Raw genomic sequence first — 21,270 nt, 5'->3', positions numbered from 1 at the left:
AGGGTTGGGGTTGGCGGGGGAAGGCAATGTGCTTCTGAGGCTGGGGTCCCCTGGGCTCAGCACAGAGACAGTGGACCCCAGCCCCAGCCCTGGCCACGTGTGGTCTTTTTCTCTGAGGCCCCCACTACTCCCCAAATCCAGCTGTGCTTATGGGGCTCCAATCCTCGCCTCCACCACCTACTCCCCTCTCCCAGCTCTGAAGTTGGGAAACCTACGCAGCCTTCCCAGCCCCTCCCTGCCCAGAGAGATCCTTCCAAGTCAGCACTCCTTGTCCATGGCCCGTCTCCGCCCCAGGCCAGCCACAGACTTTGCGGGACGCCCCAGAGTGGCCCCCACTGTCCCTCTCTCAGGAATGATTAACTCCTGGCTTGGTGGTGCACCGTGGCTTGGTCTTTGGGGCAGGTTGTCCCTGGCCAGCTGGGCAACAGGAGGAAAAGGTCTTCTGCTTCTGATGGGAGCCATCGTCTAGAGTTTGTACCACTCACCAAAAGCTAGAGCCCTCAGTGCCTGACAAACTCGGGGGCCCTCAGGGGCCAGAAGCAGAACCAGTAGCCTTGGGGAGCCACAGAGTCCTGGGGTGGGAGGGTTATGAGCCCCCCATGAGGTGAAAGAAAAATGGGGAGCACAAGGGAAGGAGACTAGAATCAAGTGCATGGCCAGGATCAAGTCCAGCTGACCTGTGGACCCTCAGGTGCTGGTTGGGGGCTGAGCTTGGGCTGTGGGAAGGTGCTCAGTGACCTGAGGGTGCCAGGCAGGTGCAAAATGGGCTGCTTTTGTCCTGTGACTGTCCTCCTGCTGCCTGGAGACCAGATGCCCCCTCTCCAGGAACTGGGCGAGGGCCCCTCTGTGGCTGAGCTGTCAGAGCCAGGTCAGGTGAGGTCCAAGGAGAGCCACACTTCAGACGCTGTTCCATTTGAGACCAGAGCCTTTGCTTTCGGCACAGTGCTGAGCTGGAGCCAGTGTCCCTGAGGCTCCCAGGAGGGTGGGGCTGGACCATCCCCAGGAGGAGTAGGAGAGATGGGCCGGCACCCACCTGGCACATGACAGGCCAAGAGCAGGATACTGATCAGAGCCTGTAGCTCTCACTCTGACGCCATCAGAGCACAGATTCCTAGCACTTTGACATGTCCCTGGCTTCCCAGCCCAAGGGGAGTTGACTCTTCTGGCCATTGGCAGCACCAGACAATTAACAGTAGAGAATAATTGCTTCTGGCTCTGCCAGCAGCCCACTTTGGTTGATGAGACAGGGAAGGTCAGATGCTGAGGCAGGACTCCCAGGACAGGCCACAGCTGGGGACAGGGACCAAAGCTGTCAGGAACAGCCACCAAAGCAGGGGCATCGGCACCCCCAAGGTTGCAGCAGGGACCCTGAGTGTGACGGGGAGCCTTGGCCCCTGGCCCTGCTGAAGACTCAAGGGTGTCAGCTGAGACTTGGTGTTCATGCGCAGGGACAGCAGGACAGCTCAGGCGCTGGCCGTTGCCCTCCTGATTCCATCCAGGCGCTGGACTACAAAGGCAGGGATCCCAGTAGCCAGCCCCCGGGGCAGAAGGAGCCGGCCAGGCCGTCAGCTAGACTGGGGTGCATGGGGATGAGGAGTGACCAAGTGGACAGACCAGACATGGGAAGCCCGGGGCGAGGAAATGTCTCTGGGTGACCAGCAGGCTCACTGGTCCAGAGCCGGCAGGACAGGGTGGGCACCCTGCCCAAAGCTGACCACACGTTTCTGGTCCCCAGACAGAGCTGTGACCTGGCCCTGCTCGCAGCTGAGGAGCCTGCCCACCATGGCGAGCCCCACTCTGAGCCCCGACTCCTCGTCCCAGGAGGCCTTGTCGGCCCCCACCTGCTCCCCCACCTCTGACTCCGAGAACCTCAGCCCCGATGAGCTAGAGCTACTGGCCAAACTCGAAGAGCAGAACAGGTGAGTTGGGACCTGAGGGAAAGGGAGAGGCCCCAGGGGTATAGCCTGGGCCCCAAACAGAAGCTGCTGGTGCCACCTCACTCTCAGAGCCAGACCTGGCCCTGGGCCAAGTGACAGCTCCAACAGAGGCTTGACAAGGATGTTTGCCGTCACCTCCCACCAGACGGTTCTCCCATTCAGATGAGGAGGCCACAGTATCAGGGGGCCCAGTGGACCTGGCCTTCACTTCTCTAGCCTTTGTTGAAGGGAAGAGTAAATCCTCTGACTCTGGCGTTGGCCCTTCCCACTTCTCCTCTGGCCCACCCCCTGTTTTAAAGTGTAGGTTTTATTATTATGCCAGTATGGCGAGGCCAGCAGATCAGGAGATGACTGCCATTAAAAAGACAGTTTGGGGAATTCCCTGGTGGTCCAGTGGTTAAGACTCCATGCTTCCACTGCAGGGGGCACGGGTTCGATCCCTGGTCAGGGAACTAAGATCCCACATGGCGCGTGGCATGGCCAAAAAAAAAAAAAACCCACAGTTTGTTACGCACAGATTCCAAGAGGAGGGGCACAACACACCATGCACCATGCAGGACCACCCGGGGAAGTACCAGGGTCAGTCAGGAGGCAGAGGGAATGAGAAAAATGTGGGCAAGAGCCTTTATTGTGGTTTCTGCCAGAAGGAATGGTGAGGCAATGTAATCAGGCTTAGGACTGGCTAGTCTGAATACCTTCAGCAAGCTGGGGGCATAGGGGCTGGGCCTATTTGTCTAGTACCCGGCCCTGGGGTGATAAGGGCAGAGGGATAGTGGCCCTGAGTGCAAGAGCCTAACAGAGGTGGGTGGTTTGTGGGTTCTGGGTTGGTTGGTTTGCATATGAAAAGTGCACTAGCAGGCAAGTCGTTAATTATCTCTAGGAATCTGCTAGGCCTGGGAGGGGCAGTCCCTCCTGCGTCAGGGAGGCCCCAGATGTCAAAGCCTCAGAAATAGGTGGTTCATGCAACCCCTTGCTAGTTGGGTGCCCCCAGCCAGCATCTCACCCTCTCTGTACCTCGTCTGTAAACAAATCTTTACAAAACCCGCCCCACAGGGTTGGTACGAGGCTAAATGAGCTACTCCCCATGCTTCTCAGCCCAGGGCCGGGCACAGAATGGGACACATGAATGGCAGCCTCTCCAGGGCTCCCGGGATCAGGACCAGGGCTCAGAGAGGTTAGGGCACTGGCGAAAGTCACTCAGCAAGTGCCGCTCAGGAAAAACAACTTAGACCCAATCCCTGGTATCCTCTGGGACCCCAGGGAGGGGGGGCCAGGCTCTTTGGGACCCAGGGGCCAGGGTGGGAAGCTCCTGCAGCCTCCACCCTCCCCCCCTGCCATACCCAGGCTCCTGGAAGCCGACTCCAAGTCCATGCGCTCCATGAATGGCTCCCGGCGGAACAGCGGCTCCTCGCTGGTGTCCAGCTCCTCAGCCTCCTCCAACCTGAGCCACCTGGAGGAGGACACATGGATCCTGTGGGGCCGGATCGCCAACGAGTGGGAGGAGTGGCGGCGCAGGAAGGAGAAGCTGCTCAAGGTGGCCCAGGCGGCGGGGCTGGCCAGGCGGCCGGGGGGTGGGGAACGTCTGCCAGGGGCCCCAGCACGAGCAAAGGGCAGGACTGGAGGTGTGTGGGCACTTTCGGGGTGCCTTGCCAGGGCCGGGGGGATGGGTGTGGAGATCAGGGCTGGCACCCCAGGCACCCTCCTGCTTCCCGCCTGTGAGTTCCGTGATGGGCTGGGGCAGCACATTCAGCCTCATGGACGCCGCGTGCCGTGCAGTGGCTCGGCCGAGCTCTGGGCCCCGGGTGAGGCGTGGGTGGACCCGATCTCAGAGGCCGGGCTGGGCGGCCATGGGGAGGATGCTCTGGGATGGGGTCCAGCCCAGCCTCCCGATCCCACCCCCCAACCCCCCCACCCCCATTCTGACCCTGTCGCCAGGAGCTGATCCGCAAGGGCATCCCACACCATTTCCGGGCCATCGTGTGGCAGCTCCTGTGCAGCGCCACGGACATGCCAGTCAAGAACCAGTACTCGGAGCTGCTCAAGATGTCCTCACCTTGCGAGAAGCTGATCCGCAGGGACATTGCCCGCACCTACCCGGAGCACGAGTTCTTCAAGGGCCAGGACAGCCTGGGCCAGGAAGTGCTCTTCAACGTCATGAAGGTGAGGCCCCCTGGCCCCACGGAGAACCGCTGTGGTCATCAGGCCTGGCAGGACCCCGCCCTGACTCGCATGTGTTCCCTCGCAGGCCTACTCCCTGGTGGACCGGGAGGTGGGCTACTGCCAGGGCAGCGCCTTCATCGTGGGCCTGCTCCTCATGCAGGTAGGTGGCCTGGGCCCGGCCCATCCCGGCTCTGTCTGCCCCCAGGAGGTAGACAAAAGGAGAGTGTTCCCTCCATCAGGTGTCCTCCTAGGTCAGAACCTCCCTCTGTGTCCACCTGTGACCTCTGACAGTCTCCCAGCCAGGCCCCCAGGGGGTGAGCACAGAAGGCTGGCCACCTGTTCTGTCCCCTATCCCTTCCTAAGATTGGAGGGAGGGGTACGCCGTCCTACTCAGTCACCCCCCAGGGTTGGGTGGGACATTCAGGCTTAGGTCAGCCAGTGTGATGTTTATGGGGCTCGGGGTTTCCTCCAGAGAATCCAGCAGGCTTAGGAGGGGGAGAATGGAGATGGCTGGGAATGGACCAGAGGATGCCTCTACCGTGGGCTCTGGAGGTGGCCAGACCTGGGGTTCAAGTCCCAGCTCCACTGTTTCCTGCCAGGAGGCCTTGGGCAGGTGACTTCAGCCTCAGGAGGCTTCCTGTCATTGAAACAGGGTGATGATATTTACCAGAGAGGTTTGCTGTGTGGGTCCGGGCAGCCCGGCACTGTCCACGTTCAATAAAAGTAAATGGAGCAGAGACAAGCGAAGCCATAAGAAGAGCAGTGGGCGCCCCCGCCCCCCCACCCCCACTCACAGCCCCCTGCCCGCCCACCCCCAGATGCCCGAGGAGGAGGCCTTCTGTGTGTTCGTGCGGCTGATGCAGGAGTACCGCCTGCGGGAGCTCTTCAAGCCCAGCATGGCAGAGCTGGGGCTCTGCATCTACCAGTTCGAGTACATGCTACAGGTGAGTGGGCCCAGGGGCGGTCCCGCCTGCCCCCTCCTCTCCACCAGCCCACACCTACGGGTGCTAACGTCGGCCGTCCCGGCGAGTCTCTTTGACTGAAAATTCTACGCCTGAGAAATCACATCCAGACGTTCCAGCTCAGAGAGGGGCTCTACTCCCCAAGGGGCTGTAAAGCACTGCCCTGAAGTATGCTTTGAGGGACCAGGTAGGGGCCAGCCCTTTCCAGTGGGGGCTTCTCAGAGCTCGGGGCTCCCAGAGCCATTACGGCCAGGGTGGAGGGGTCAGCCTGGCTCAGACACACACACGGCGCCCTCCTGTCTGCTCCCTGGTGTGGCAGAAGGAGGGAAGGTGTCGTCTGCCTGCCTTTGCTGATTACTGGAGAACCGCAGCCGCCTCTGTTTATAAATAGCAGCCCCACAGGGCCCGCTCCTGGCTGCCAGAGAGAGCCGGTGTATGTGTGTACACACACACACACACACACACACACGCACACGCACACGCACGCACGCCTGCTCTGCCACAGTGGGCAGGATGCACCCAGTAGTGAAAGCCCCCTTCCTCAGGCCCAGAGGATGGAGAGGTGCTGTCGGTCAAGGGGACCGGTAGTGCCAGCAAGCAGGTGTTCCAGGGCCACAGAGAAGGAGCAATCCCACCCCAGGCTGGGGAGCTGAGAGCTCCCGTGGTGAAGGAGCTGGCCGCCACCAAAGAGCTCCTGAGTCAGGAAGCCCAGGGCAGGCCGGGGGACAGCCCGAGGGTGTGTTCTCCCAGTGAAGGACCTCCAGGGGGTCCTACCACCTTCTCCAGCCTCAGTTCCCCCAGTTTCTGTCGCTTTCCAGCAGTCTGAAGTTCAGACCAGTCAGACAGGCGTCCCTTGAGCGTTGCTGGGCGCAAAGCACAGAGCATTGTAGGAGGCGGTGGTGAGCGTCCCACAGGCAGCTGGGCCTCCTGCCATCCCTGTCCATGTCCCCACCTAGTGCTACTCAGAGCTCTGGGGTACTGCCGCCCCACCCAGAGACAGTGCGGGGTGCTGCCCAGGGCAGGTCAAGGAAGGCTCCCTGGAGGTGCAGGCACTGAGGCCTAGCACTTCCGGGTGGAGGGAGCCTGTGGTGCCGACAGCTGTGCCCAACACCCTCCTCATGGCGCCTGGCCTCCTCCCCCCACCCCAGGAGCAGCTCCCGGACCTGAACACCCACTTCCGCTCCCAGAGCTTCCACACGTCCATGTATGCCTCCTCCTGGTTCCTCACGCTCTTCCTGACCACCTTCCCACTGCCCGTTGCCACGCGTGTCTTTGACATCTTCATGTACGAGGTGAGGACCACATGCCCCTTCCTCTCCTGGCCACTCTGGATGGAGTGGAAACGATCGCAGGGCTCAGGGAGGGGTCGGAGGGCTCCCAGGAGAGCATGACCAGAGATGCACTACCCCCGCCTCCTTCGCAGGGCCTGGAGATCGTGTTCCGGGTGGGCCTTGCCCTGCTGCAGGTGAACCAGATGGAGCTGATGCAGCTGGACATGGAGGGGATGTCCCAGGTGGGCCAGGAGGGCCAGGGCGGGCAGGCTTGCCCCCCAGCAGGGGCACCTGGGCAGGTGGAGCCCTTCTGAGAGATGGGGAGGCCCTGGACTTCCTGAGCACCCTGATCCTTTCCCATCACCTCTGCGCCCCCCCAGGTCTCCATGGAGGACCGGGGTGGGGGGGTGCCTGAGGAGACCCAGGCTCTGCCAGACACATCCCAGGGCCAGCAGCCTGGCAGCAGGGAGAGAGGAAGGCCCAGGCCGAGCCCTGGGAGTCCCTCCGCTTCACCTGCCCCCAGCTCTGTGTCCCCAGAGCCTAACATGGCAAATAGTAATACTGGCCAAACCAGGAGGCCTTGGGTGTGGTTTTGGCCCCAGCAACCAGGCCGGGCGAGGGCACAGGAGGGAGTGAGGGGTCTGGGGCAGACTCTCGCCCTGCCTCACCACAGCCTACCCCAGCTGCCCTGCCTGCTGAGAAGAGGCCGGCCTGCATCTCACCGCCATGTCCGCATCATGCAGGCCCCCGCCCCCTCCCAGCGTCCTCCAGCTGGTGCTTCAGGGAAGAATGCACAAAGGCCACAGTTGTGTCCACGAACACGGGCATCCATTGTCCGCAGCTGCCAGAGGGGCCAGCTGGGCTAGGGCGCGGGAGCCAGCCTGGCCCCGAACTTCAGCAAGCTGTGTCCACCCGGCAGCTTGCACTTAACTCTTTGCGGAGGTTCCCGGGGCCCCAGGCGAGCAGGCAGACCACTGACGGGTCCTCCCTCTGGCTTCCTCCACACCACCCCAATCCTTCAGCCTCTTCCGTCTCCTCTCACTGCCCCTGGGGCAGCGGCATGTCTCCCCCTTCCTCCGTGAAGGTCCTCTGTGCTCGGACCCCACCCACACCCACACCTGGCCTTCGCCCTCAGGAGCTCCCGAAGCCGCTTTCCCTGCACACAGAGGTCCTGGCTGCAGGCAGCTCCTTCTCATGATTCCTGCTTCTCACACTCACTCACTCAACCCACACAACAGGCCAGGTGATGGCGAGGGCCCAGGCCGACCGGCTCTGGCCGTCCCTCCTGGTGTACCCAGGCCCTCCTCCAGGGGAGCAGGGTGCCGCAGGGGCTCAGGTGGCCCCAGGTGGTCAGGGCCCGTGTGTCCGTGACCGCCCGTGTCCCCACAGTACTTCCAGAGGGTAATCCCCCATCAGTTCGACAGCTGCCCAGACAAGCTGATCCTCAAGGCTTACCAGGTCAAGTACAACCCCAAGAAGATGAAGAGGTCAGTACCGGGAGGCCAGGGTGCTGGCAGAAGCGGGGTCCCCGAGGGTGGGACAGTGAGCATGTCGGCCCTCTCCTCTGCAGGCTGGAGAAGGAGTACGCAGCCATGAAAAGCAAGGAGATGGAGGAGCAGATCGAGATCAAAGTGAGTCCCTGGTTGGCCTGGGCAGTGTTGGCGGGAAAGGGGGGGATGGTGGTGGTGGTGGTGGATATGTCCTTGGGAGCCCCCTCGATGGCCGCTAGAGGGCAGCCCACCCAGCGCGGGCCACACAGCAGGGGGTCCTTAGGCTGTGAGAGGTGGTCCCTCGGCCTGCCTGTCCTTTCACTCACCACCAGGCCGGCATGGGAACAAGGCCCGCACCCCCCCCACCAGCAATGGGGACACGGTGGTGAACAGGGCCACTGAGATTCAACCTCCAGCCCTTTCCCCTCCCGGTGGTCTCAGGCTGGGACTGAAAGGTCCAACCCTCTCATCACAGGACTGGGTCCCCTGGCAAGCAGCACCATCCTTAGGGCGGGTGGGGGTGGGGCTTTCCAAAAGTCGTCTCATTAACATAACAAAGACACCTTTATTCCTCTCCTCACTTAGGAAATTCCCAGGGTTTTAGGAGCCTGTGCCAGGACCAGGGACAAAGACCAAGTATATATTCCTTGTAAATCACAATATCGTAGAGGGTTTTCTGGGTGTGCAGAGCCTCTGAACCCAGACGTCCCTCCATCTCTCCTTCCCTCTGCTGTCATCCCGCCAGACGTGATTTTGGTTATTCCCTCAAGAGGCGTTTAGTGAGAACTGTGTGTCAGAGTCACAGCAGGACTGAGGGCCCCCAGTCCAGTGGAGGTGGGGGACAGACACAAACAGAAACACCAGCACAGCCTGGCTCTGTCCTCTTCAGGGGCAGAGTCCCACAGTGGCTGGGACTGGAGTTCCACAGACCAGAGTTCAAATCCCAGCTCTCCTACAGAGCAGCTGTGTGACCTGCAAGGAAGGTGAATTCACCTCTCTGAGCCTAAGTGTTCCCTTCTGCAAAATAGGGATGACGCTCTCCTGTTCAAATAATTATTATTATTAACCACCACCATCATCGTCATCCCTACCTCCTCTAGAAAGGCAGAGACAGAACCTAGGTTAGAATCCAGGTCACCTGCCACCCATACCTGAGTGGCGAAAGAGGGCATCATTGTCCTGGCCCCGTTTGTAAGTTTTTGAGAAATAGTCTTGTGTCCTGAATTTTTAAGCATCTCCCTTTCTCAGGAATGGCAGCTTTACTGATGCACCAGTCCAAACGTGTATGTGTGTTTTGCTCATGCACGGACAAGGGCCTGCTGCCATATGGTGACCATATGGCTCAGCAGTAGGGAGGGACACAGCGGATCCTTAAACCACATTCCCAGCCTGGAATATTATCACTAGAGGAGACTGCGTGCCCCAAGGGCAGGGCAGATGCCTTCTCCCCTGACCCTGCCCTGTGCCCTTTCACCTTTCGCCTGTTTAAAAATGTACCTGGGATTTGTTTTAATCAGGTATGGTGAGGTGACAGACACAGAGACAACTGCCTTCAAAAGAAGAGTTTATTACTCACAGGAGGGGGCACACTTCTGCATGCAGGGCCACATGAGGAAGCACCAGGGTGGGTCAGGAGGCAGAAGGAGAAAAGCATGGGCCAGAGCCCTTATTGTGGTTTCCACAGGAAGGGATGGGCGAGGCAGGGTAGGCAAGTTCAAGAGAGTTCAGGATTGGCTAGTTTGAATAATTTCCAGGCTCTGGGCTATAGGGGTGGTCCCTAGCTGTCCTGGAACAATTGAGAGCAGGGGAAATACTAGCTTGGTGTGCGAGAGTTAGATAAGGGAGGTGGGTGGGGGCATGGGCTCTGGATTGGCAGGTTTGCCTGTGGAAGGCAAGCTAGCAGGCAGGTTGTCTACTCTCCCTAGGAATTAGCTAGCCCTGGGAGGGGCAGTGCCTCCAGGATTAGCAAGGCCACAGGATGTCAAAACATCAAAAATACAGAAAAAAAGGGACTTCCCCGGCAGTCCAGTGGTTAAGACTCTGCGCCCCCACTGCAGGGGCCACAGGTTCAATCCCTGGTTGGGGAACTAAGATCCCGCATGCCGCATGGCAAAAAAAAGAAAAAATAAATTTAATAGTGTGATTAGTACATAGGCCCCCATAGTCCTTGTTCACTCCCTGTCTGGTTTTCCCTTGGGAGGAAGAGGAGAGAGGCGAGTTGTTGGTCGGTACATCCAGCTCTTCCAGGGATGGCTGAGCTTGTGGCATCAATGCATTGAGGCCAGAAAGGGGGCAGACATTCCAGGGGTCAGGGGTCAGGACTCTGGTTCTGGATCCCTATGAGCAACAGAGACCTGTGCCGGCAACAGCTCTGACCCCAGCGAGCCGGGAGGCTCGGGCAAGACACTGCCTGCCTCTGACTCAGTTTCCCCTCCCATGACATGAGTCAGTGCCTGCCCATCAGTCAAGTCTGCAATCCTCTCTGACCAGAGTTGCTTCCTGGGAGTGCTCTGGGTGTTTCCATCGCCTGTTTCTCCCCGGTAGAAACCAGGCAGTGTTCTGTGTGATCCACAGGGAAGCAGGACCCTCACTAATCCGCCGATCAAAACTATTTCTGTACCCACTGCTTAAGGGGTACGTAGTTAGAAACTAGGCGCAAGGCAGATGTGAACCTCCCCTGCTTCCCAAAAGGCTGTGAGGGAACCTAAAACCACAAATATGTAACCAAGACTACCAGCACAGGATGGAAGGCGGAAGCAAGGAGACCATCTCCAGAACCCCAGCCGGGGGAAACTGACCACTCTTGGGTACAGCTGGCTCTCAGTGGGTTGCGGAAATGTAGTTGTCAAACTGAAAGAAGCATGTGTTCAGCAAGACCTCTTCCCCTGGACCCAGACTCTGAGTTTGTCCTCTGAGAATTCAACCCTGGCGCTCCAAGTGAAGCAGTGAGGGAGTGGGGCCTGTCTGCGAGCAGCTTCCCCCAAAACACAGAGGCCTTTGCCCTGTGGGAGGCGTCACATTGGCCCTTGACAGGCTCAAGCGTTGGGTAGAAACAGACTCCGGAGGAGGGACCACCCCCCCCAACGCCCCCCACCCCCTGCACACACAGTGCATAGCCATCAAAGTGATCACATTATTTTTACTGAACCAGAGTTTGTTTTTAAAAATAACACCTGGTGGACCATTCCAAACGGGAATTGGCCTTGACTGGTTTCTGGAATCACTGACCCAGAGCGAGAGACACTGGCGCTGTCCTCCCGGGAGGTGGCCTAGCCCTGCAGGGACAGCCGTCTGTGTGTACAGAAGCAGGCGGCGGGCTCTGACGTGCTCTCCCCTCTCCCCGCATAGAGGCTTCGGACAGAAAACCGGCTCCTCAAGCAGCGGATTGAGACCCTGGAGAAGGTGAGGGGTGTGGCCACCAGCCTGTGGCACCGAACCCTCCCAGTCCCGAGCAGGACCCAGCAGCCAGAGGGCCAGCCAGCCTCCTGCCCCGGGCGCCGCGCCCCACCCCCCCCCCCCGAAGCCTGTGGCGTAAATCCCAGAGACCCCACCACAAGCCTCACTGAGATTTGGGCCGCTGTATAAATTTGGGACTGTGGCGAAACTTTGCTTGAGGAGGGATTGAGTTATAACCCTGCTAACTGCAAACACGGAAATCCATTTGTGCCCGGTGCCCTCCCGGGCTGCCTGGGTGCGGGCTGCTTGGACAAAAGAAAGGAGACAGGGTGGGGGAGAAGGGGGCGGCCTTGCACTGTTGAGGGGCTGCCATAGCCTTGACCCTGGCCCCCAACCTGTTTTTAAAGATGGGAGTAGAGACGGGGATCCTCTACTTCCAGCTCCCCACTCAGTCTTGCTTGACCCTCCACTGACCACACGGAGTAGGTGGAATTTGTTGCCCTTGCCCCAAAGCCTTGATTCTTGCTTTGCCTCCAAATTAAAATGCACCTACCGGGCCCAGTGCTTCCCTCCCCTGCCCCCTCCCCGGACGGCACCTCCTCACTCACGAGTGAGGCCCCCGCCTGGCGGCCCCCATGAGTGGCACCGCCCTCCCCACTCACACGCAGACCCCTCTCCAGGACGGAGCTGGCTCTGGCTTTGGTCTTCCTCTGGGTCCTCTCCTGCTGGTTCTCTGGTTCTCTGGTCTCACTCCTTTCTCCCTGCTTCTAGAGACAGTCCACTGCGTTAGTGACAAGTGGTTCTTGTCTGTCTCTCCCTCTCTCCTGTCCCCGCGCCTTCTGCTCTGCCTCTTCCCCCTGTCGCTCGGAACCCCTCCACCGGGTAGGAGAGCGCTGCTCTGGCTGATAGGCTAATCCAGGTACTGTAGCTTTTCGTCTCCCGTTCCCACTTCTTCCTGGTCCCCACACATGACCACCACACCACCTCTTCCCTGGCCGCTGCCATCCCCCGGGGGGTGACGGGGGCAGGCCTGGAGCTGCGCATGGGGGTGACTGGGGACCGCTTCTCCTGGGAGACAGAGGCTTCCCTCTGGGGGAGGGGGCGTGCGTGTGAACGCGTGGTGCGTGTGGGCGCATCTGTGAGTGTACCCACACGCACATGCACAGGTTTCCTCCCTCCAGGGGACACAGGTGGGGACCCAGGAGGGCTCGGGGACCCTGAGGCTGCATCAGCAACAGGCCCTGGTGTGTGCACGGCTGAGCCTCCCCAATACACACACACACACACACACACGCACACACACACACGCACACACACACACCTTCCGGCCCCTCACGCTCTTCTCTGCTCCCACCTGCAAGGCCTGCCATCTTCTTTCACTCACCTGCTTCTGCTGCTGCCTCATCTTGAATGGCTTTATCTGGAAGCTTCTGCCCACTACCTAGTGGCTCTGAGCCTGGAACGGGGGGCCTAAATTGGGTGGGCTGAAGGGATGAGGCTGGGGGGGCCTTGGGCAGGTGGAAGTCCCGGGCTCCAGGACTGGAGAAGGCCCCACGAGAGCTGTATTCCACCCCCCGACCTGGCCCTAAGGAGCCAGCCTCTGGGCCCTTGGCTACCCCCACATCCTCAGCGTCACCAGCAGAGCCCAGCCTCTGCTGTGCCATGTGCCCTGGATAAGGACTTCTTTCTCCTCACCTGGGACAGAGGCAGAGAGCCAGAGCCTGGGCCCCGGGCAGCTGTGTTCCTCCAGGTTCCTCCCAGAGTGTCCTGTTCCTGCCGGTCCCCCCATCCCCAGGCCCCGTGGGGTACCCCATCCCAGGCTCTGAGTGTGGGAGGCCTCACCCCTCTCCCTTCCGCCCCACCTCCACCCTCTCTGGGCTTCGCCTGGGGTGTGAGCAGAGGGTCACGGCCCCCTGTCCTCGCTGTGCTCAGGGGCAGGTGACACGAGCGCAGGAGGCTGAGGAGAATTACGTCATCAAGCGGGAGCTGGCAGTGGTGCGGCAGCAGTGCAGCTCAGCGGCCCAGGACCTGCAGAAGGCACAGAGCACCATCAGGCAATTGCAGGAGCAGCAGGTAGCAGGCTGGGTGGGCGGGGCCACCAGGGCCAGGCCACGCCCCATGCCCAGCTGCCTGCGGGGCTCTTGAGCAAATGGCTCCAAATCAGCCCTGCCTCAGTCCCTGGCCCGCCTGTTCCTTGCTGGGGGGCAGGGGACCCACAGCAGAGTGCAGATTCTTCCCCACCCTCAGCAGCGAACAGCCCCACACCCAGGGGTATCCCGTGTTTTCCGTTTCCCAGCCCCCAATAGGGTGTCTGGCCTTCCACACTGAGAGCAAGGCAGTCACCCTCCCCGGGCCCCAGCCTCAGCACAAGAGCCCCTGGGAACCAGCTGTCCCTGCTGGGACCCCTCCTTCCACCGATGGGGCTGTGATTCCTTGGGGGAGCCCTGGTGTCTCCCCAGGGTCTGAAGGGCTGTTGGGCTGTCATCGAACTAAACCCGGGTCCGCTCACCTGACATGTAGCAAAGCCAATCTACCAACACTGGGTTGTGGCGAAGGAAAGTAAAGCATCTATTGCAAACAAGGAGAACAGGCAGCTCATGCTCAAAAGAACCCCTAAAGTCCCCAGTGGCTTTTAGGCAGGGGTTTGTAAAGACGGTGTTAGGGGAGAGGGTCCTAGGATGCATGACCAGCTCATGGACCTCCTTCTGGCTGGTTGGTGGGGAGGTAACAGGATGATGTTTCAGGAATCTCCGTTATCAGCCTTCTGGTTCCAACCAGGCGGGGCTGTGCGTGCTTGTGTTCAGCATGTAGTCACCATCCTCCACCTGGCTGGGGGTCCCAGTTCCTGCAGAACAGCTCAGAGATCCATGTCAGATGGTTATATCTGTGTCCCTTCAGGAGGACCTAGGCGTCCTGTGACCTGCTGTCCTCATTAACTGCTTGCTGCGTTCTGGAACTCAGGGAAGGCCTAGGAGACTAAAGCCTTTTTCTACAAACAAGCAATGGGGACACCAAAGGGTTTTTGTACTTGGGAAGGCCCCACAGGGTCCTGCTCGGTTTCAATCCCCCCTTTTCTTCGAAACTTGCCAATCCTGATGGGGGGAGGGGTGGCACAGAAAGGCAGTAAAGTTTTGGATGGAGAGGTTAATCCTAAGCTTGGCAGGGGAACTCAGCTTTAGGGGGACTCAGTTTCAGGGCTTCCCCGGCAGGGCCAGCCATGCAGGGCAGGACCTGGGACAAGGGAGAGGGTAACTCCTTCCAGCGCCCAGCACTTTGCCCTCGGAAGAGGGTCTGGCCTGTGCCCACCAGTCTGAGCCGGTGAGATGGGGGTGAGGGGGCAGCCCAAGTCTGTTGTGGGGTCATGAACTTCGGATGGGTAGTGGGAGGACCCATGGGCTGGAGCACTGCAGAGAGTCTGCTTCTCCCAGAGAGGGCTTTCAGAACTTTCCTCCAGCCGTACCCAGCAGGCTTCCTGCTCATGTGGCAACCCACCAGCAGCTGCAGCCTGCAAACTCAGCATGCGTGCCCCAGCGCAGGTCCCAGAGGGGCAGGGAAGGATGCTGTAGGCTCCCTGCGATCCAGGGCTGAACCCAGCAGGGCCTGGCAGTGAGCTGGGGGCAGAGGTGTTGGGGGGGGTCCCTGATTTGGAGAAACCACAGGGTGCTCAAGAAACAGTGGGTGGAGACAGAAGGGTCATTCGCTGAGGAGGGCCCCCTCACCCAGGCCTGGAGACCTGGCCTGAGGGGTGCAAGCTGATTCTTCACTCCCAGGTCCAGGGGGGTGGAACTTCACCTTTGTTGCTCACCTGCATCCACCTCCTGCCCCACAAGTTCGAGTGCTGTAGCCCCACCTGGCTCTGAAGCAGCCAGGCCAGTGGGGAAACTGAGGCTGGGCTAACCCCACCCATGGCATGATGCCCCCTCTCAGGCCAGTCAGAGAGGCATTCACCTGCCACCTCTGAGCTCTGGCCTTTAGGGCCTGATCAGAGCTGGGTGAGGCAGGGAGGCCGCTGCAGGCAGAGGGAGGGAGTGCGGGAGGTGCCAGTGCAGCCCCTGAGCACCGTCTCCAGAGGCTCCTGGAGGAGGTGCAGCCTGGCAAGAGGTTGGCATGGGGCCCGGAGCCCATCTGAGCCAAGGGAGAGCCACTGGTACCCATGGGCCTCAGAGACCCCCAGTGGTCAAGGGCAGCGAGCAGACCTGAGCAGCTAGACAGGTGGGGGAAGAGGGTGGCAGCTGCCCTGCCAGGCTCCCCGGGCAGCAAGATGCAGGCCCCGCTCTGACCCCAGGGGCTGCCCTCCCCCACTGGCCAGGTTGGTTTTGTTTTGGCCATGCCACGCAGCATGCGGGATCCTATTTCCCCGACCAGGGATCGAACCTGTGCCCCCTGCAGTGGAAGTGCGGAGTCCTAACCACAGGACCGCCAGGGAAGTCCCACGGCCAGGTCTTCTTTATTGGGCCCACCCATCACCCCTGGGACTCCTAGGGTACCTTTGAGAAGCCCCTGGGCACTGACCAAGAAAGGAGTCTCAGCAAACTCTTTCCCCATCTGCCCCATGCCACCCTCACCCTGTGGTTAGGCCACGGGCCACACACAGGAAGGGGTCCCCAGAGAACTCACCCTCCGTCCTCATCCCAGTGATCCTGGGAACCAGTCACTGGTGTCCCTTTCCATGGCATCCTGAGGCCATGGAAAGTCCCCTCTGTTTCCAGGACCCCTAGACACAGAGCATCAGGGCCCCCATGGCATCCGGCCCCTCCGGCAGATCCGGAGTTTCTCCTCACCCCCCTCTCCACCCACAGCCCGGCCCTGGAGGTGGACGGGGTGGGGCCAGGCCTGGGCCCACAGCCGGCTGGCAGGAAGGCTGCCCCCCTCTGGCCACAGCCTGGGGCCCAACGCAGCCCTCTGCCCGCCCCCAGGATAACCCGCGCCTCACCGAGGACTTTGTGGCCCACCTGGAGACAGAGCTGGAGCAGTCACGGCTGCGGGAGACCGAGACCCTGGGGGCCCTGCGGGAGATGCAGGACAAGGTTCTAGACATGGAGAAGGTGCGACTGGGCAGGTGCTGGGGGAACCCTGGGGAAGGGGAGATGACAAGAGGCCCTAGCCAAGGAGAAGGGGCCGCCAGGGGGACCAGTGGGACAGGCCCTGGAGTCAGAGCCCCCTGCCCCAGCAGCCCCCAAGGAGCTCAGGGCACCTCCCTCGGCCCCTGCCTCCTTCTCCTTGGTCTCCACACCAGGGTCAGGGCAGATGGGAAGTTGGGCCCCTCACCCTCAGACCCTCTCAAGCCCTGGAGGTACATACGTGCGTGCGCGCGCGCGCGCGCGCGCACACACACACACACACACACACACACACACACACACGAGCATACAAAAAGCAACACGACTCCACAAGGGGTGCGCCCACCCTCATGTGCCAGGCACCAGGCCACCAGTGCGGTGGCCTTCATGGGCTCCCTGGGCTGTATGTGTCCCCTTCAGGCCCTGGGTTCCAGGATGGAGAGGGGGAAGGGAAGGCCAAGGCCCAGGCCCATCAGGGCTGCTCCCCTCCGTGGAGACACCACCCAGGGGGCCATCCTCTCCCACCTGCAGCCCTGCAGGGGGCACCAGGCCTCTTGGTCCTTTCCCAGCTCCTTCCACACTGGTTGTCTCAATTCCCAAGGCGCTGCCAGAAGGGAGGTGCCCGGGCCACCAGAGGGCAGCACTCACCCACTGGCAGGAGCCATGCCCCCCACCTCCAAGCTGCGCTATTTTGGGTGCCCTCCCAGGTGGGAGGCCCCAGGTGGGAGGCTCCCAGGTGGGATGGCCCCATGCCACAGCCTTGCATGGGGCCATCGGCCTCTCGGTCCCCAACTTCCCACCTGCCCAGAGCTGGGCTTTCCACCCCCTCCCTCCACATCAGAGGGAAATGTGGGCCCAGTAGGTCTGCCACCCCCCGCCACCCCAACTCCCAGACTCAAACAAGGGTCAGGGAGAACATCATGCAGCAAGTTGGCTTTTGGTCCAAGAGCCTGGAGCACGAATCTCTCATCACTGAGCCCTTGGGAGGCCAGGATAGGGCCTAAGCCGGCCCTCAGTCCATCCCCAGGGAGACGGTGCTGAAATCCACGGTCTTCTCTGCTCCAGCTGGGCCAGGTCCCGGGTCTGGGCCCGGAGGGTGTGGATCTCAGATTCCCAGGCAGGTAGCACCCGTCCTGTCCCAGCTAGTGTTACTAGCAGTCACATGTTGTAAGGGGGTTGCCCTAGGCCAGTTGTGCCAGAGAGCAGGTGCTGTTATTACACCGATTTTACAGACCACGATGTCCAGCTGGGGCGGCAAGGGCGGGGTCTCCCCGCCTCGGGCCTGGTCCTTGTTCCCCCGGCGCATCCTGGGGTCCAGGGTGCACCCTCTCGCAGCCGGGCCGCCCAAGGCGGAGCGCAGAGGAGAGGAGAGCGGGGGCGTGGGGCCTACGGGAAGGGCCGCGTGGCCGCGCAGCTCCCCTGGGCTCTGACTGCTCCTCTCCCCGCAGAGGAACAGCTCGCTGCCCGACGAGAACAACGTGGCGCAGCTGCAGGAGGAGCTGAAGGCGCTCAGAGTGCGGGAGGGTGAGGCCGTGGCCTCGGCGCGGGAACTGAAAATGCAGCTGCAGGAGCTCTCGGACACCTGGCAGGTGAGGGAGGGCCTCGCCCGACGCGCACGAAGCGGCTTCGGGGCTCCCAGGCGGAGGACGACCGCCGACCTCTCCCCGCAGGCCCATCTGTCCCGCGGCGGCCGCTGGAAGGAGTCCCCGCGGAAGCTGGTCCTGGGCGAGCTGCAGGACGAGCTGATGAGCGTGCGGCTGCGCGAGGCCCAGGCTGTGGCCGAGGGCCGCGAGCTGCGGCAGCGCGTGGTGGAGCTCGAGACGCAGGTGGGCCGCTGCCCGCCTGGGGAGGGGACCCGGAGCCCGGGGTCGGCCCCGCGACGAGGCCGTGATCCCCGCCTGTCCGCCCCCAGGACCACATCCACCGCAACCTGCTGAACCGCGTGGAGGCGGAGCGAGCGGCGCTGCAGGAGAAGCTGCAGTACCTGGCGGCGCAGAACAAGGGGCTGCAGACGCAGCTCAGCGAGAGCCGCCGCAAGCAGGCCGAGGCCGAGTGCAAGGTGCCGCACCCCCCACACACACCGTGCCCGCGCCCCCGCCCGTCCCGCAGCGCCCCTTGACCGCTTGTTCCCCCGCCCCCAGAGCAAGGAGGAGGTGATGGCCGTGCGCCTGAGGGAGGCGGACAGCATGGCGGCGGTGGCCGAGATGCGGCAGCGCATCGCTGAGCTGGAAATCCAGGTAAGCGGCGGGGCCGGGGCTGGGGCCGGGCTGCGGGGCGGGACCCCGCGCTGAAGTCCGGCGACCTGGCCCGCCCGCAGAGGGAGGAGGGCCGCATCCAGGGCCAGCTGAACCACTCGGACTCGTCGCAGTACATCCGCGAGCTCAAGGACCAGATCGAGGAGCTGAAAGCCGAGGTGAGCGCGGGAGGGGCGTAAAAGCCCCGGTGTCCTCGGCCGGTGACGGGCCGGGAGTCGGCGCCTCGGGGAGCGGGAGAGGAGGGGGCCAGGCGGCCGGACTCCGTCCGTGGGTACGTCGGTCCACGCCTCCAGCGCGCGGGTCCCCCGCCCCAGGTGCGGCTTCTGAAGGGCCCGCCGCCCTTCGAGGACCCACTGGCCTTCGACGGGCTCGGCCTGGCACGGCACCTGGATGAAGACTCGCTGCCGTCGTCGGACGAGGAGCTGCTCAGCGTGGGCGTGGGCGCGGCGCTGCAGGACGCGCTCTACCCGCTGTCCCCGCGCGACGCGCGCTTCTTCCGCCGTCTGGAGCGGCCGGCCAAGGACAGTGAAGGCAGCTCAGACAGCGATGCCGACGAGCTGGCCGCGCCCTACAGCCAGGGCCTGGACAACTAAGGCAGTGCCCCGCGTGCTCGGAGCCCGGGGCCGCCGCCTGCCCGCTCCTTGGCCGCCGCCCGCACTTAACAAACTCCAGGCCCTCGGTGGTCCCGCCCAGCCCGAGGGCCAGGACCAGCGCGGCAGGGCGCGGAGGGTAGGACCGAAGTCTGGGGATCCTGAGTCCCCTGGCAGGCCCACTCTCCCCAGCAGTGTTTACCCATCTTGGTCCGTAGCGCTCTGGGCCCAGTAACCTGGAGGGTCTGTCCCTCTTAACAGCCAGGGCAGGGGCGGACCCAGGGGTCCCAGGACTGGAGGAGCAGGAACCTCCCCCCTCCTAGCTAGCCTCCTTCTGGGACAAGGGTGGCCCGGCTGGGAAGGACCCAGGAGCTAGAGGAGGCCTGAGGAAGAAGAGGCCGCTCTAGGCCTGTCGTTACAACCCCGTGCCACCCTCGGGACCCTTGGCCTCTGGGGACAGATGGCCAGGCTGGGTTTTCCTGCCTGGGGCAGGCATTGTGGCCCCTGCGACAGAAACCAAAGCCCCCCCTACTGTGTGCAGGGCCGCGCAGGGTGTGGTGGCCAGCCGGAACCAGCCAGGGCCTGGGTAGTGTCTGTCCCTGCTTCTTGGGGGCCAGAGCAGCTGTAAGGAAGTGAAGAGACCCCTCTCTCCCCAGCACATCACGTCTCCCTCTGTGACAGTCCCATCACCCCAGGCTGGCCAGTGATGAAGGGGCTCCCCGACCCAGGCTAGCCTCCTCTCCAGGGGGTCCCCAGCCTCCACTTCCGTTCCTTCTCAGTATCCCCGGCCCCACTCTCTGGCCAGAGCCAGGCCCCAGGGGAGGAGGCCTCCCAGTTGAGTTGCCTCCCAGCGCCTGCTCATGGTGGTCCCGTGGTCTCTGCTGAGTCAGAACCAAGAACGGTGCCAAAATCCAACGATGCCCCCAGACCCCTGCCCCCTGGGGCCTCACGACCCTCAGGCTGACCCTCTCGGTGCTCCTGGAGCCTAGAGCAGCATCACAAGCAGTCTCCCCGGCACTTCCTGGGGTGGGGATCCATGCTCAGTACCCCCTTCCCGGTCGCCCACTCCTCAGTGTTACAAAGCCTGGGGACCAGGGTGGGCATCCGAGGGGCTCTCCCACGTGCCCCCCACACTGCCCCCCACCATTTTGCACACTGCCTGTTCACACTCCACATGTCGCCCAGGCGGGAAAGATGGAAAATAAAGTGTATTTACACAGTAACGGACAAGGGATGCTGAGTGGGGCAGGCCTTGGGGTAGGGGAATCACCAGCAGCCATGGGTCCCTGGCCCCTTGTCCAGTGAAGCAGCGGGGAAGGGAGCAGGCTGTCCTTGCCCTTGGGAGCCTCCCACCATCTAAGAGAACCAGAGGTGGAGGTCATAGCACGCCAGTGCGGGCGGGGGTGGGGGGGCAAAGAGGCTGTCCAGGTCGGGTGCATCATGGAAGAGGAAAGGACATTCACATGTACAGTGTGAGCATAAGTGTGGGTGTCAGAAGAGATGGTTAGTATTGTAGGAACGAGTCACCAAGGACCTGGGACGTCAGGCGTAGGGACAGACCCTTAGAGCAGGGCATTTTCAGGAGGGTGTCTCTGGAGATGGGGAGGGAGGATGGGCCATGATTTCCCATCACGGGTGACTGGGTGACTCAGCTGGGGCCTCCCCTGAGAGACACAGAGGAATGAAGGGTCTTAGGGCCTCAGGAAGATTCAGTATCTGGTTTATTCAGCACCCACTTCCCAAGGCCTTCCGGGTACTCCACTGTGCCTGGTTCTGAGGGGTCCCAAGTGTAGTGGAGCAGACAGACATTGGGGTGGGGGCGGGGACTTAGCCTGCACAGTAGTGTGGCAAGTGCCTAGACGAATGTGTAAGGAGACCAGGGAAGGCTTCCTGGAGTGGGGGGATCTGCAAGGGCATAAGCATAACGGTGAGACGTGGCAGGGACCAGCAGGAGGCACATGAGGTCTGTGAAGAAGGAACAGGAGAGAGTGGGCATGGCCAGAGCGGGAAGGGGTTTTTCTAGTCAGGAGAAAGAGTTTGCACTGTGAACTAAGGGCGCTGGGGAGCCATGGAGGGCTTAGGTGAGAGGGGCACCATCAGGTAGACTACAGTGTTGGGGGGCAGTGCAGAGGCAAAACAGCCAGGCAGT

The 21,270-nt window shown here is 61.9% G+C and overlaps 1 protein-coding gene across 3 annotated transcripts in view; it reads left to right on the top strand.

The window, feature by feature from the left end:
• EVI5L (ecotropic viral integration site 5 like) overlaps positions 1 to 20,360 on the top strand; it is a 29,955-nt gene extending 9,595 nt beyond the window's left edge. For 2 of the 3 annotated variants that reach the window (XM_079917552.1, XM_079917554.1), the window contains 17 exons: positions 1,736 to 1,919; positions 3,282 to 3,471; positions 3,873 to 4,097; positions 4,183 to 4,257; positions 4,916 to 5,041; positions 6,208 to 6,351; positions 6,483 to 6,572; positions 7,720 to 7,817; positions 7,901 to 7,961; positions 11,169 to 11,222; positions 13,149 to 13,289; positions 16,133 to 16,261; positions 17,725 to 18,102; positions 18,189 to 18,335; positions 18,418 to 18,513; positions 18,594 to 18,689; positions 18,846 to 20,360. In XM_079917552.1, coding sequence (XP_079773678.1) covers positions 1,736 to 1,919; positions 3,282 to 3,471; positions 3,873 to 4,097; positions 4,183 to 4,257; positions 4,916 to 5,041; positions 6,208 to 6,351; positions 6,483 to 6,572; positions 7,720 to 7,817; positions 7,901 to 7,961; positions 11,169 to 11,222; positions 13,149 to 13,289; positions 16,133 to 16,261; positions 17,725 to 18,102; positions 18,189 to 18,335; positions 18,418 to 18,513; positions 18,594 to 18,689; positions 18,846 to 19,124 — 2,513 coding nt within the window. In that variant the 3' untranslated portion in view covers positions 19,125 to 20,360. The remainder of the gene's footprint in view (positions 1 to 1,735; positions 1,920 to 3,281; positions 3,472 to 3,872; positions 4,098 to 4,182; positions 4,258 to 4,915; positions 5,042 to 6,207; positions 6,352 to 6,482; positions 6,573 to 7,719; positions 7,818 to 7,900; positions 7,962 to 11,168; positions 11,223 to 13,148; positions 13,290 to 16,132; positions 16,262 to 17,724; positions 18,103 to 18,188; positions 18,336 to 18,417; positions 18,514 to 18,593; positions 18,690 to 18,845) is intronic. The other variant, XM_079917553.1, reaches the window with a different exon arrangement.
• The last annotated feature ends 910 nt before the right edge of the window (positions 20,361 to 21,270 follow it).

This window comes from Stenella coeruleoalba (genome assembly GCF_951394435.1).
Source record: "Stenella coeruleoalba genome assembly, chromosome: 3".
NCBI lineage: Eukaryota > Metazoa > Chordata > Mammalia > Artiodactyla > Delphinidae > Stenella > Stenella coeruleoalba.
The sequence above is the reverse complement of the archived record's forward strand: the minus strand, read 5'-3'. Positions and strand labels throughout refer to the sequence as shown.